This window comes from Mycteria americana, chromosome 7, assembly GCF_035582795.1.
Source record: "Mycteria americana isolate JAX WOST 10 ecotype Jacksonville Zoo and Gardens chromosome 7, USCA_MyAme_1.0, whole genome shotgun sequence".
Taxonomy (NCBI): domain Eukaryota; kingdom Metazoa; phylum Chordata; class Aves; order Ciconiiformes; family Ciconiidae; genus Mycteria; species Mycteria americana.
The window spans coordinates 8,141,146-8,155,522 of record NC_134371.1 but is presented as its reverse complement, the minus strand read 5'-3'; the positions used below and the strand labels follow the sequence as shown (position 1 = coordinate 8,155,522).

The following is a 14,377-nucleotide window of genomic DNA, read 5'->3' as shown; positions in this document are numbered from 1 at the left end:
TTTGGTTTTCTGACAGTATTCTTTCTTTATCCAAGGGGATTCATTCTTCACTGTTATCAGTACACTGGAACGTAGCAACACATAGGTGATAAAATGCCCATGTTTTACATTGCTTATAAAATTAAATATCTACTCAGTCTTTTTTGCAGTGACTGCTGCCTAGAAACAATTTTAACTGAACATCAACATACTTCGCTTATAAAACCATTCTCTATCAAACTGGACTTTTACCAGTTTTGTTCAACAAAATACATGGCGATGTTGTTTTATAAGGAATCAAAAATGCTTTACAAATAGGGGATCTGCTATGTACATATAACACAACATTTTCAGTCAACTGCCTGGGGGGTGTATAGGTATGTAAATGAAAATTTCTTTCTAAAAGCAGATATGCAAAATGTAAATTTAAGTGTACGTAATAATTTAATGTAACAAAATGCAATCTAAATCACATAATTTTGCAACTTGTGTGTTGCATCATGAGACGTTTAATTACAGGTTGCACTGGGATTGAAAAAATCATAGGATCTTCAACTCAATGTTAAGAATTGGGGACAGAAATGAATGGCCTTACAGGCTTCCAGGTTGTTACAGCAAGTGCCGCTAACACAGGGTGATCAGACAGGACGAATGCTTGCCCCGTATTATAATCTCTGTTCAGTCTGTGAACAGCGTATGTGAAGGGGAGTGGAAAGAGACCTTATGTAAAATAGCATAGGACATTTTGACGGAGAAGAAAGCTACAAGCAGCAACTTATTGTAGGAGATGCCAGCTGAATGAACAGGGGTAAAACGTAACAGCTGGTGTCTCCTTTGAAATTCTTCATCTTTGCACATCTCTCCCTCTTGAACAGAGGCAATACCCTGAAGCAAATGACTACAGGAAAAGTGTAAGAGAAAGGATAGTCATGCTTACAGAGGCAGCAGCTGTCCTTTCTCATAATCATTTGCTGAAGCATGTACAGAAAGAGATCACATGGTAAGAAAAAAAGAGAAAGAAAGGACTAGAGATAGAGAAAAAAATATCCATCAGATACTTTTGAAAGTGATAAGATGGGATAGGGTTCAGGGCAGTGATGGGCTGGACAACAGGGATTTATCATTAAAAAAGAGTGACTTTATACTGTCTTCTGTTGCTATACATCCCATTTTCAACCATTTCCGATACAGCTACAAAATCAGGGTTCTGTTTTTCAGGTTTTAAAAGGCTACCAACTATCATATTTCCTCTGCTACTAAATCTTTTAATATTTTGGTTGGATTTCAGATGCTCATTGTTAGTCCTCAGATCAAATGTCAAATACGGTCACCATTACATAGATGTGTTTGTCTGTGTGTGTGTGTTAGGAGGCCTTCAAGCAAAAAAAAAAAAAAAAAAAATCCACCCTTGGTGATGGTTTGGTCTTTCATTAAGCACTAAAGATAAATCTGGCCTTCTTTCTGCATTTCTGGGAACAGAAAGGTGAATATTTCAGTATGAAATACTGTATGAAACTAGCAAAACCCCATCAAAATGACAGAGAATCAATGCCATGAAAACATCGAGTCTTCAAATCAGTTGAGTGGGCATGGCTATAGTATCAACCAGGAAGAGTAGAGAAACAAATGAAGGTGTAACATTGATTCTGTACAAAATGTTATCCATGGTGCATTACATGCTTAGCTTGTGCCTACATTAGAAGCCAGTTGCTATGGCCCTTGTTCAGCAAGACATTTACGGGACAAACTGTTGGCATCTGGGCAGTGCTGTTGACTTCACTTGATTATATATCCTCAAATTCTTAAAGTTAAGCATGTACTGACATACCTTTAAAAAGTAGCTTCTTATTCAGAATGCAATAATAAAATGGAAGATTCAGGTATAGAGAAGATAAAGAATTTATTAAACAGCAACTGATGCATGCTTCTTATTATTTGTCTTGCCTCTGTTTCACAATTCAGTAGACAGTATGTCTAAACATGGCAGTTTCTACTTTTCAAATTCCATGACAGCTATTGCAAAACATTAGAAACAGTAGACTAGTGACTTCAAATTCTTGAAGGAAATTAAATCCTTTACTGAGATTAAATTCACTGTGCTAATTGTTTTCTATGTTGTTATGTTGTTTCACTATGGTGAAAAGTACAGCATTCAGCACACACAAAACTGAGTCATTATTTCACTAACAGGAATAAACTTACATCTCCTCTACCTCCTTCATTCCATCACTTAAAATATGAAATGACTGGCCCACCTCCTAAGGGACTGTAGATAAATTTTCAACCTTTCTCCTGAACCTAATGAAAGGTTATTAATCAAGGCAAATGCGATGATGTTTTGATGATGATGCCTTCTGTACATTAGGAATTGGACTGGGTCTAGAACACTTTGCACTATGTAAGTAGCCAGCAACAGCGTTCATTCATGTCGCAGAAACCCTTTAACTTTTAGGCAAATTCATGCGCAGACAGAATAAACTCAAAATGATCTTCATTCCTATGATGTTCTGATTATTGTATTATCTGCATACAGCATCAAAGCAGGGAGGGGGTTTGTGCTTTATGTCACAGTTGCACTTGGGATCTTATTGTTTAATTCTTAGACATACAGAACAGTAGGAATTATTCATAGACTTGTATAAAACTAGCTTAAGGCATGATTGTAACACAAAATAAGGCTGCAGCAAGTGTGATTAAAAATTTAGTCACAGATTTTTGTATATCTGTATCACATTAATATTAGATTTTTAACTAAGCCAGAGATCACACTGCCCTACACCTTGGTTTCAGTGAGACACTTGAATTATGTAGGGATGTTCTGGACTTGAAGCATGGAGTTTTATTTATCTCAAAATTCTGCTATCATTAGAAAAAAAAATCAAAACCTTTTCTAAAGTTGTACAGACAGCTTGCATATAAATTCAAATAATGCAAATACAGTACGGCCTAAAATTAAAACCACCAACATAGTTACTTGGTATAAAATACTAATACTCTCTATGGTCTACGTGTAATTCCTTTTTGTTGTGTAAAAATATGCTTACTGTAACTATAATACCCCCTCGAGCTCATTCTCCGTTTAACCCTTACGTTCTGTTTTGTCATAAATCAAATCACAAAATGACTACAACAAAGGCACTCTCCTTCCTCTGTATTAGTGCATTATCCAGCAAAATAGAATCCTGATCCCACGTATGACTCCCAGCCATCACAAAATAAATAATCGATACAAATGATAAAGGGCTACTTACCAGGAAACACACTTCCTTTTAAATATCCAATAACATTAGAAATTGTCTTGTAAGTTGTGACTGACTGAATATTCAGACTGATTATTTTTTTGCCTGTTAAAAGATAAAAAGAAAAAAAAAAAAAGTTAAACATGTTTATCCAGCCAAGAAATCTACAGGACACAGATATAAATTCTCCACACATAAAAAAAAAAGTAAAACAAACAAAAAAAGATACTGAAGAGGAACCAGAGATTAAAACATGAAATATTACATTACTTTTTTAGTCCCACTTTAGCAGTGGGGTTCAAAGCCGGAATCTCAAAAGAGTTCTCTACTTCTTGAGTGAAAAGATCATTCAATTCACCCAATAAATGCTGCCAGAATATTACAGGAAAAAAAAAAAAAATTAAAAAGAGTGGGATTTACATAATTCTATGATAAGGAAATCTGTCTTAATCTTTATAGGTTTTTCTCACCTAATCCTTCACCCAGGTCAATCTTTCAATAACATTCACAAAATTATACCTAGTTTATATTACACTGTTCTTCTGAAGAAAACCCCTTATGCTAAATCAGATGACAAAAGTTAGACCTCTGCATTACTAATCACTTTGCCAGCATAGCCTTTGGTGATATACTTGTGAACTTATGCCAAGAGACAACAGCTTTTGTTGGCTTAGCTCATATCAGCTGAGGAAATGGTGTAAATACAAAGGCAGAAAAATTCCAAAACCTGCCAATATACAAGGGACTTGCCAGTATTGCTATGCCAGCTGAGACTGTAGCACAGGATAAAGCTAGAGAAAAGTAAATGTCTGAGTTAAAATAGCTTAAAAAAATTAACTCTCCTTTGCTGAGAATTACTGTCATTCCCTCTGTCCCCGAGGTGGGACACACTAACCAGACTAACTCCTGCAGTTTGTGGCAATGGAAACAAAACAACTAACTACAGGGAGCTGCTGATACCTTTAAAATGTTGCGTTTGCATTGTAATAGACTGTATTAAAATTCATCTCATCTGAAAGGTCATAACTTCTATCTGAGAAAAGTGAAAATGTCTTAAGCTGCTCTAACTTAAATGCTAGCAATTGTCTGACAATAACCACTGTGTCATCCTAGACCTTCAGGGAGGTTCTCTTACATCCAGAGTACTGCACCACCCCCATGGCAGACCTGTGTTTAAAGGCATCTTTGAGCCAGAATTCCTTCAATGTCCATATCCCAACTGTCACAGATCAAAATTAAAATATTCCACGGATCATTTTGCTCTCTATCTCCCAGGCTATTATCCTCCCACAGATGTATTTCTAACAGTTTGTTTCCTGGCTTCGTTTCCTGAGATGTGCAGAATACGCAAGTAGGGAGTTTACTGCAACATGTAAAATAAAAACAATACATCTCTACGATACTGTTCTTCAAGGTTCGTTTGCTGGTACTTCATCTGGTAAATTTACTTTAAAATTATCTTAAAATAAAATCCAATGTATTTTCATTCACTAGTTTTCATTGATATTTGAAAAAAGCAAACCAACTGCTAGGATCTTTCTTTGGTTTAAAAAAAATGTACCAGCAATATTTATTCTACTTTTTACTTAGACAAAACCTCCTTTGTTATCAATAGTTGTGTCCTCTATGTGACAACTCTGTTTTTGCTAGAACGCAACAGCAAAGAAAATGCAAGTCAAGCACAGTTAACTAAAAATAAACCACACCACACTATTTTGCAACAATCAGTGACAGCAACTTAATATTTTGATCTGCGATGCGTATATTGGGGTTTGATTCGTAATTAACTTTGCCCTTCTGATGTAAGTTACCGTAAGGTTTATTAATACCATGTGATCGTGAATTGTGTTTGTTCTACAAATCTACAGACATTATTCTAGAATTTTTTAAAAAAACTTCATTAAAAAAAATATTAATCCAAAGGGTTCCCCAGCACTGTACTGTCACCTATGTTCTTTTTTTTTGTCTTTTAAAACAATGTGAAAACAGCTCGTGGCATCCACATTGATTAAGCAGTTTAAATTTAATCTATACTATGCGAGTTACTTCTTGCTGCTATTTCTCACCTATGACCATTCTAGAGTCAATTTACTCCACTTAAAAAAGATTTTCAAGCCAAAACTGATTTCCTTTCCTTTTCTAACCCTGCAACACTTTAGATATATGTTTCTTTAGGCCCCATTTCAGAGAAAAAGATAAATGCTTTGGAGGACAAGTGACTTAACTGTTTTTCCTTAATCAACATCCGCTATCCAGTCTTCAATTGACAATAAAGAAATAGAAAATTAAGTTCTGGCAATACACATATTCTGGAATCAGATATTCAAGTTAATAGTCATGTAACACAGCAGTCAGCTTAAAGTGACTCAGGCTTAAAGGCTTAGTACACCAGATGAAAAGGCTGAAAGTACTCTTTGGAGTTTACAGCAGAAGTGAAATTTAATCCCCTTTAAACAGTTCTGACAACAAACCTCTCTTCCTAATGCTATATTTTTAAGATCTTGACAACTTTCTCTCTTTTTTTCTGTATTCTCTGGAAAACTATGAGGAGACTAGCTTAACATTATTAGGGATACACTTTGAGTTTATGTAAGTCAAAAGCTACTTCTGAAATAGAAGAAAAGTATTTATTGTCAATATCTTTTTTTATTTATTTCTTGACTTGAAATCTGTAAGTTGTCTCATACCAAAAGACTACCTTCTCCTCTCACAATTACACAGGTATTTTTAGAAATGCATCGTTATTTCCTACTCATTTGATTGACAGTTTTAGAACTTCAGATGAGCAAAACCTACTACTTTTAGCCTGAAAAATGAGTAATGTTTTCTTTCTTTTTTTTTGCTTTTAACCCTATCCCAAGCTCATACCAACATAGAGGAGTATAAGTTTGAGCCCGCTTTTCAAACATGTTGGTTAAATTCTTGAATCCTGATCATACTGAACACCTATAATCAGACAGTTTTCTGAGCATTCCTTTGAGTACTGGATTTTAAAAAACATCATTAGGGACTCAAGTTTGAAAATTGAACTCATTTGACAAGATTTTTGCTACTCATATACAAAAAATTCCCTACACGCACATTTAACTCCAGTATAGAAGCATCAAGTACTAACTGAATTCATGCATTTCGATAACATAGTTCATGGATCATAAAACCAGAAGTTATTTCAGAAGATTGCAGAAACAAGGTACATTGAATAACTTCAAGTAACCCAGTTTTTAATATGAATATAATTCCTGCTGAAATCAACTTAAACCACACCTGAATGAAAATACATCAATTTGAAATCACAATTAAAGTAAAGCTTTCAAACACCATCAAACATCCATGGCCATGTTACTTAGGGGGCACTAATTCAGCTGAGGTAGTCAGGATAAAATTACATTCAACAGATTCTTGTTCCATTTGAATGAATGTTCCAGTCATTCAAAAACCTTATGTCAGGCTCTAATAACTCAACTGCTAGCTTTTTGAGCACACACTGCCAAGCTTTTCAGACCCCCTTGAAGGCTAATAATTTTTTTAATAACGAAAGCTACAGTTTTCATAAAGTTATTTGCCCCAAGACCTGAGGCTTTAAAGTAATATCACATACCACAGAATATGATGATACAGTTAAGAACTAGCTGCACTCAATGTAGAAACACCATAAGCTATTTACATATAACAAATAATCAAATATGTCATAAATTTATCATATTCTATTGGTGATACTGTATGGAATAATATGGACTAGTATGTAATATTTGGAATACCCTGTTAAATACACTGATATGATAAGTATACATTAAAACACATATAACAGCAGATATTGCTATCATTTAGAACAAACGCTTCATTTTCATTAGACATTTTCTGGAATAATTGAGTAAAATTCAAAACTACTACTACCATATTAGACTGCCTAGTTAGTGGGCTTTTGAAATCTTACTGGACTGTGAAAAATATATTTTAGTTAGTCTTCAGTATTTCATCATGTCAATTTGAGTGCAAAACCTTATCTACTCCATATTTTAAATCAGTTTTCGATTAAGTTCAAACACAGGACTTTAAACAAAGAAATGTAAACATCATAAGCATTTATGTAACAATGTAACTTACATACCAAAAATACTCTATGCAACATAAATTACATACTTAAAAAAGCAAATAAACTTATAAAATACTATATACTTAATAATTTGTTATCTCTGAAAAAATCTTGTGCGACACTATCAAATTGCACATGCAAAAATCAATGCTGAATCTATGATAATGTACAGTATTGTTGAATTATAAAATTATTTGTGCAGGGATATGTCAAAACTCCTAGACAAATGTCCCTGTAACAAAAAGCCTTTACTGTTTTTTTTTTTATATAAGCAATACACCATCTCGATTCAGTCTCTTTGAAATCTAGTATCCCTAATTTTTTTCCCTACTAGATTCTTATTTGATTAACCAACTATGTTGCCTATTAAAAAGATATTCTCCTTTTTAAATGGATATTCATAGGCCCTGAGTCCTCAAGCCCAATCTTGGTCTGAAGAGCTTAATGAATAAACTTTTTGCTATCTGATCATATTTTATGACCTACAATATGGAATCCAACAATAAATCTATTAAGACGAAAAGCTTTTGAAAATAAGTGATGCCTAGAATAAAGTCCTTTAAGGAGGCTCTAAACTGGGATGGCCTAATGCAATACAGAATAAATGTGTCACACTCAATATCAATGATAGTTATGAATTTTGAGAATGCTTCATATTGTATAGTTGAATTTCATAATCTCACACTATTTTGAAAGATTCTTTACCTGCTTTACAGCAATCAAAACCAAAGTATCACACAGAAAAATAATGGCACAGAACAGAATTCTGAAAATATATCTTGATCAGTTACAATTCTGGTAGAAAAACTCTTGGGGCTTCAGGTAGGAGTAGAGAGAATATATACAAAAAAATGCTTCACACTGTTTATGCTTAATTCTTTTCATGAACTGCTATTTAAAAAGAGAACAGAATTTACAGCAATCACAAAAAGGAAATCCAAGAGTATTAGTATAAATGTTTGTAAGTTTTAATATACAGTATGTCTGTATTACATCTGACTTCCCTATTTAACATGTACTTCTTTGAAATGCCAGTAAGCAATATCTGCAGAACATCATTATATTTATACTGTTATATACAATGAATTCAAATTTGGTAGATACAGTAACATGCACTGCCACACAATATGCTGGCATCTTTCTCTATTTGTTTTCTTCGATTTATGTTTGGCATTGTGCAAATACCTAGCAATTATGGCATTGTTTGCATATTGATATCATAGTGTATGATGGCACAGCCAGAGTTTATTAAATATGGTACTCTTTCTTTTCTCTGAGAGGTAGCAAGCTACGAAGGAGAAACACATATAACAACATCACAAGGCTGTAGCCTAATAGGAGGATATGTATCTCCTTTATCTTTTCATGCCCTTCCTCCGACTGAAGACAGGCTTGATTTGCACTAGTGCAGCACTTGGCAGAGAACTTTATTTGTCTTTGACGATGACCGTGTAACATGGAAACTAAAGGACTCTTCCAATTATTCCTTTTGTATAATTAATGATTCAAATTTCACATGATCAGAGTTGACTATAAAACTCAGTATAATGACCATCTGAGATGTGGAACTGTATAAAATAGATATTCAAAGTCCTACAAAAATTCTTTATGTTATGCTACAAACCTTTTCAGTAACAGTCTCTTCTGGTTATCTGTTTCACTCTCAGCTTTTTTGGTAGAGGATGTGGATTTGTTTGCAGCCTACAATGAAGTTTTGCACTGCAGTCATTAAGATGATTCAGTATTGATCAATGACTGTACTCTGTAGGCTAAAAAGGTTACAAAAGATCAAATGATTCTACCTAAAAAGCATTTTGATGAGTCATTTTACTGGCTATAGCAGAATGCTGGGAGTCTTTGTATACCAGGCTCTATTATTCACATAGTGTTTGATATCATTCAAGTTACTTAAACTATACATGCTTTGGTTTTACTATTTTATAAGTTAAAATATAAATAACTACACCAACTTCACAGCAAAAGGCATTAAGAGCTCATAAGAAATGGGATCTTCTTCTCTATATGTTAACTCTACTGATATTTTCTGAAATAATACACCCTCAATGATCTTGGTTGATCCAGACAAAGAGAGAAATAGGGCTGGATTTCAACATCAGTTGGCTAAAGAAACTTAGAAGTCTTTAAGTGAGATCAGTACATGAATGCTTGCATTATACTTCCTGTCATTTGAGTTAGACTGCTCAGGCATACTAGGTCAGACCAACTGGCCATCTAGGCCTTATCTCCAAGAGTGACCAACAACATATGTGTGGAGGAGAACGTAAGAATTGGATGAGTGTATAGTGATTCTTTCCAAAGATGCTATTGTGCCCTCCAGTGACTTGAAAGTTACTTAGCCAGGGGGCAGGGGGTGCGTCTGTGTTTAAACTCTTTTGATTGTTTTTTTCCTCAGTTAATTTTCCTCAGTTAATTATTTACATAATTTAAACTTATGTAAATTTTTGACTCATGTAAGTTTTTAGCATGCACAATGTCCTGTGGCTGAAGAGGAAGGAGGGTAAGGAACCTTTATTAATAGCCATTTATGAATAACTTGGACACCTCCCAGCACAAACCCCTGTCTCTGTTGGTGACTATCTCTGTCTCTTCACTGTTAAAAACAATTTTTATTTTACTTATTGTTTCCTATAATTTTAAACAGATACTTAGCCATGTGAACACATTTCCTCATATACCATGTTATCTAATTTTTCCTAAGTTCTAGAGAGGATCTTAGTTGAGAACCTTTCAGACACTATCCCTTTGATCTCCCTATTTACATGTCTGGCAACTCAAATTCCTCAGGGTTCCATTCATCCTCTGAAAAATACGGCACCTTTTTCCTTATGTACCATATAACAATGAAAGCTATTTAATCATGCAAGTTGATCTGTGAAATCCTCAGGTCTGCCCTTCTGCCACAGACAGGTGGAGATTGATCACTAGTGGAATCCTAGATCTTTCTCATCTTCTGTCTTCTCAGATGCAAATCATATGAGTATGAAAATTCACGCTTAAAGCCAAAGAGAAAAATTAGACACGTATCTCTAGTGTTTTTAACTACGAGACTTCCAGGCTACCAGACTTCCATTTAGCACCAAAGGATATGGTCATTAGTGATGAAAACCACTTTGTAAATTAAATTCCACTAGATAGAATTACTTTAAATACTCAAGAGACTCATTGAAAACGGATGATTTGCACCTGACTGAAATCTACCAACTGGCAGATAACAAACCACAAAGAAAGTTTACTGCAACACAGCAAGACTTTCTTCATTTATGTTTATAGGAGTGCTTTAGTTTTACAGAAGTCTTCACAATGTTCTAGCAAATATCCTAGTAACATTCTGTAAAAAAAAGAAAGCTTCAGAAGTGTACAGCTTCTCTATGAAACTTCACTCTTAAATTCTTCCTAATTGCTCATTTTTTGGAAAAAGTTCATGGGAGCACAGAATTTCAGATTAATGAGGATTAACAACAATGCACCATACTGAACAAAAAGCAAATCTAATTACTAACTTCAACTAACACAAAACAAATAACTAACTTCAACTCTCACTATTCGCTTTGTAGGTTCTAAGTATTCGATATCTCTCAGATGTTTCTCTCCATATTTTCCCACTCCCTCTGTCACATTATGTCTCTTGAAAACTGCAAGGCTAAGGGAAAAAAGAGGCAATGTGAGAAAACTATATCTAAATGTTTAATCATTACTGATGAATCTGCTGTTCAGCTTTTTGAAACTTACTGATGAGAGAATGATGATCATTTTATTCTAATAAATTTTAAGCCAACCAATCATCTGAATTGCTTATTCACCTCTTTTGACAGATAAGTGATGAGTTCTACGTCAGAAGTGAAATCTCTCTCTTAAACTTCTTCAAATCAACAGGAAGACTGCAAATTCAGCCTTCACTGTTCTCATATGCTTTGCTCTGTTCAGCATTTTCTCTTTAGCTATTATTATTAAATAGTCATACAAGATTTCTTATCATGATACCAGTCTTTTATCTCTTCCATTAAGGCTGCTACTGAACACTTCAGCACACTATGTGCTCTGGCACATCTATAGTTTCACTATTATTTCAAGGCAAAATATATCATAATGCATTATGGAATTATGCAAGGCTTCTTATTATAGACCCTGCCTGCTCAATAAACTAAAACTTTTTAAAAAAATCCCACATGTATTACTGTGGTTCAGAAGCTTTACATGAAATCAAACACAAGCTGTTGTGTTCACCCAGAGTAAGCTGGACATGGATTGGCTCTTACTAGACTGCTAGCTTGGAATATGCTTTCTTTCCAGAGATTTTCCACTACACAGAATTCCTGCCTTCTCAGGGAGATAAAACAGACATACCACACCTGTCTCAGAAAAAGCAGAATAAGCTACCCTTTAGGTGATTCTGTCCTGCAGCCTCCACACAAAGCTTTTTGAGAAACACACAGTGCAGAATCTTATCGTTCTAAAATGAGTGTCATTTGCCAGCCCAAATTCATGCTTTCCTTTAGACACTTCAGCTGTTGAAAATTCTTATAATACTAGCAAGCTTCACGCATCCTACCTGGAATGGTCAAAGACTTGTTCCTTCCAAAATAACCTCTTCCCATTTATATAGTCTTTGTCTATGGGTTGCGGGGAAGATCAGTTCGTCTTTAAAATACCTAGTCAGCCATGCATGGAGAGCAATAGTCCTGTCTAACCACAACAGCTTCAGCCATGAAGCATGAGGTCTTTCTGCCTTTCTTTTTAGTATGTATAACTACAAATGCTAACACAAGTCATAAAAGTAATTAACCTTTTTTATGACTTGTTGTGTTGTATTCCCATTCCACAATAACTTTCCAGAAGCAATAAACAAGTGATACATCACATGTGTGATAGTACAATGGTTGCCCTTAAAATTTGCTTTTACTGTTCTCATCACTGTATTTAGCACTGGAAACAGTGGCTAACTTAATTTGCCTCCCCCTTCCAAGACCACTGCTTCAAATCAATTCATTTAAACAGGCATTATAATAAAATATACCATTTTTTCTGCATTTTTTCTAACAAAAGACAGACTAGTACAAAACAAAAATCAAGACAGAATTACTGTTTAAACATGCGTCTCATCTGCAACGTTTTCTGGAAGGTGTTCCTTCCTTCATTGAAACACTGTGCAGTATCTTTGCTAGAAGACTATTTTCACTTTTTTCCCCCACATCAGCAGTAGGTTTGTTCAAGCAATGATCTGTATGTCTTTGCTAATGGCATTATCTCTGAAGAGATAATCTGAATGCATTCTTTCTTTACATCTAGCTCTACTCAAGGTATTTTGTTCTTATCATGATGACTGTTTTCCTAGTGAAACTTGGAGGAAAAGATGCCTGAAGGTTCAAACAACAATACATTGTTTATTCTATAGCAGATACAAATTAAGGAACACAGAAAGATATATCACTATTTAGAATTACGGTATTATTATGCCAGAGGCAGAAAAAAAGACACAGAATAACTTTAATACCGCTACTGGTGCCTTAATGTTAAAATCGCATTCTTAGTAGTACAACAAGGCCTAACAAACCATAGTGCAGCACTAACAAAATCTCCCTAGTGATGATATCTAGATAGAGGGTTTTTTAAGTCAATATTAAGAATTAGAGCTTAATGCCTTATCCTAAGAGACTTTTTTTTTTTTTTAACCAAAACTTCCATCGATCAGATTTTGGGAGCATAATTTTTAGATTGTTCATAGTCTCTTCTAGAAAGCAGCTAAGCAAAACATACCCATAATCAGCTAACCCTCTTAGTTATACACAGTTACACAAAATGGATTTGGAGTCCTTGAAGAACATTTCATAATTAGAAGAAGAAATTATTTAAAAAGCATTACCTGTAGCTGGCATTTGGAGGGGTATACACCTATCTTTTTGGACAGTGTCCTCAGGTAAAGAAACAAGTTTTTTGGCAAGCACTGCAGAAATTGGTTGTACTAACAGTGCTGTGAGGTTCAGTCGATTTTGTCTGTAGCTTCCATCTTAAACAACAGAAAGAAACAGCAATTTAGTAAATGAAAATTAGATTTCCCTTCTGCATCAACAAAATAAAATAAGCAAATATCTACAATACAGCTTAAAACAACTGATTTAGATAAGCAGCCGTTATTTTGTACTTACCTTACTGAAAAAAAATCCCTTCAAGAACATGTGCCACAAAATTACATGTACATATTACAGTATTTGGGCAACAGTTCCACGAGACAGAAACTGTCAAAGAGTCCAAGCAGATATTAGATTGTGTGTGACTTAAATACAACAAAGTAAATTGGCGTATAGTTAAAGTAATAAGTGAAAAATAGAATTACTGATCAGCAATAACCTTCAAATTCAAGTAAGAACTGAACACAGCCTTACACGGAAAAGCAGACATTTAAACAGCCTGAAATCATGCGTAAGTGTCTGCACTGAACGATGCTACTACTCATAAGGCTGTTTGTTTTGCTTAGGGATGCCAAAATGTTTAAATTCTATGGAAGTTGTGCTACTTAGCACTAAAACTGTTTAAGGGGCAAGCTGTCACACAAACAAGGTTTTGTGAGAACTTTGACAAGAACCACACCATAGAGGATGCACATTGATGATATACTGGCAACTTGATGAGATGTGCTTCCTTGCATATACCAAAAAGCCTGAAAATGTAATATACATCATTTTTTAAAGAATACAATCTGATCTTCTCATTGACTCAAAGTGGGTTCAATGCAGCTAAGGTGACTATAATTTATTTTATAAATGCTGGTGTGTTTCTGTGATGGGAGGTTGAAGGCTCAGCTGAAGAAGGTCCAGAATAAGAGTGTACTAAACAGACAGACACATCAAGTGGAGGAAGGTACAGATCAGAAAGCACCAGAATACTTCATTTACTGCTTTAAGAGCTTAAGAAGCCACAGCACAAACCTCACAATGTCAGCAGATTCATGCATATTTTAAAATCTCCCTTTAACTGAAAAAATGTGAGTTTCCATACACATGACTGTCCCACATTTAAGCATGGGAAAGTTTCTGATGAGATAATGAGA

The 14,377-nt window shown here is 34.6% G+C and overlaps 1 protein-coding gene across 7 annotated transcripts in view; it reads right to left on the bottom strand.

Annotated features, from left to right (window-relative positions):
• NAALADL2 (N-acetylated alpha-linked acidic dipeptidase like 2) overlaps positions 1 to 14,377 on the bottom strand; it is a 520,054-nt gene that overhangs the window by 137,258 nt on the left and 368,419 nt on the right. For all 7 annotated transcript variants that reach the window (XR_012776415.1, XM_075506899.1, XM_075506901.1 and 4 more), the window contains 2 exons: positions 13,193 to 13,336; positions 3,231 to 3,323 (listed from right to left, as the gene is read on the bottom strand). Coding sequence is in view for 6 of the 7 variants with exons in the window: in XM_075506899.1 (XP_075363014.1) it covers positions 3,231 to 3,323; positions 13,193 to 13,336 (237 nt within the window). In the remaining variant the exon portion in view is untranslated. The remainder of the gene's footprint in view (positions 1 to 3,230; positions 3,324 to 13,192; positions 13,337 to 14,377) is intronic.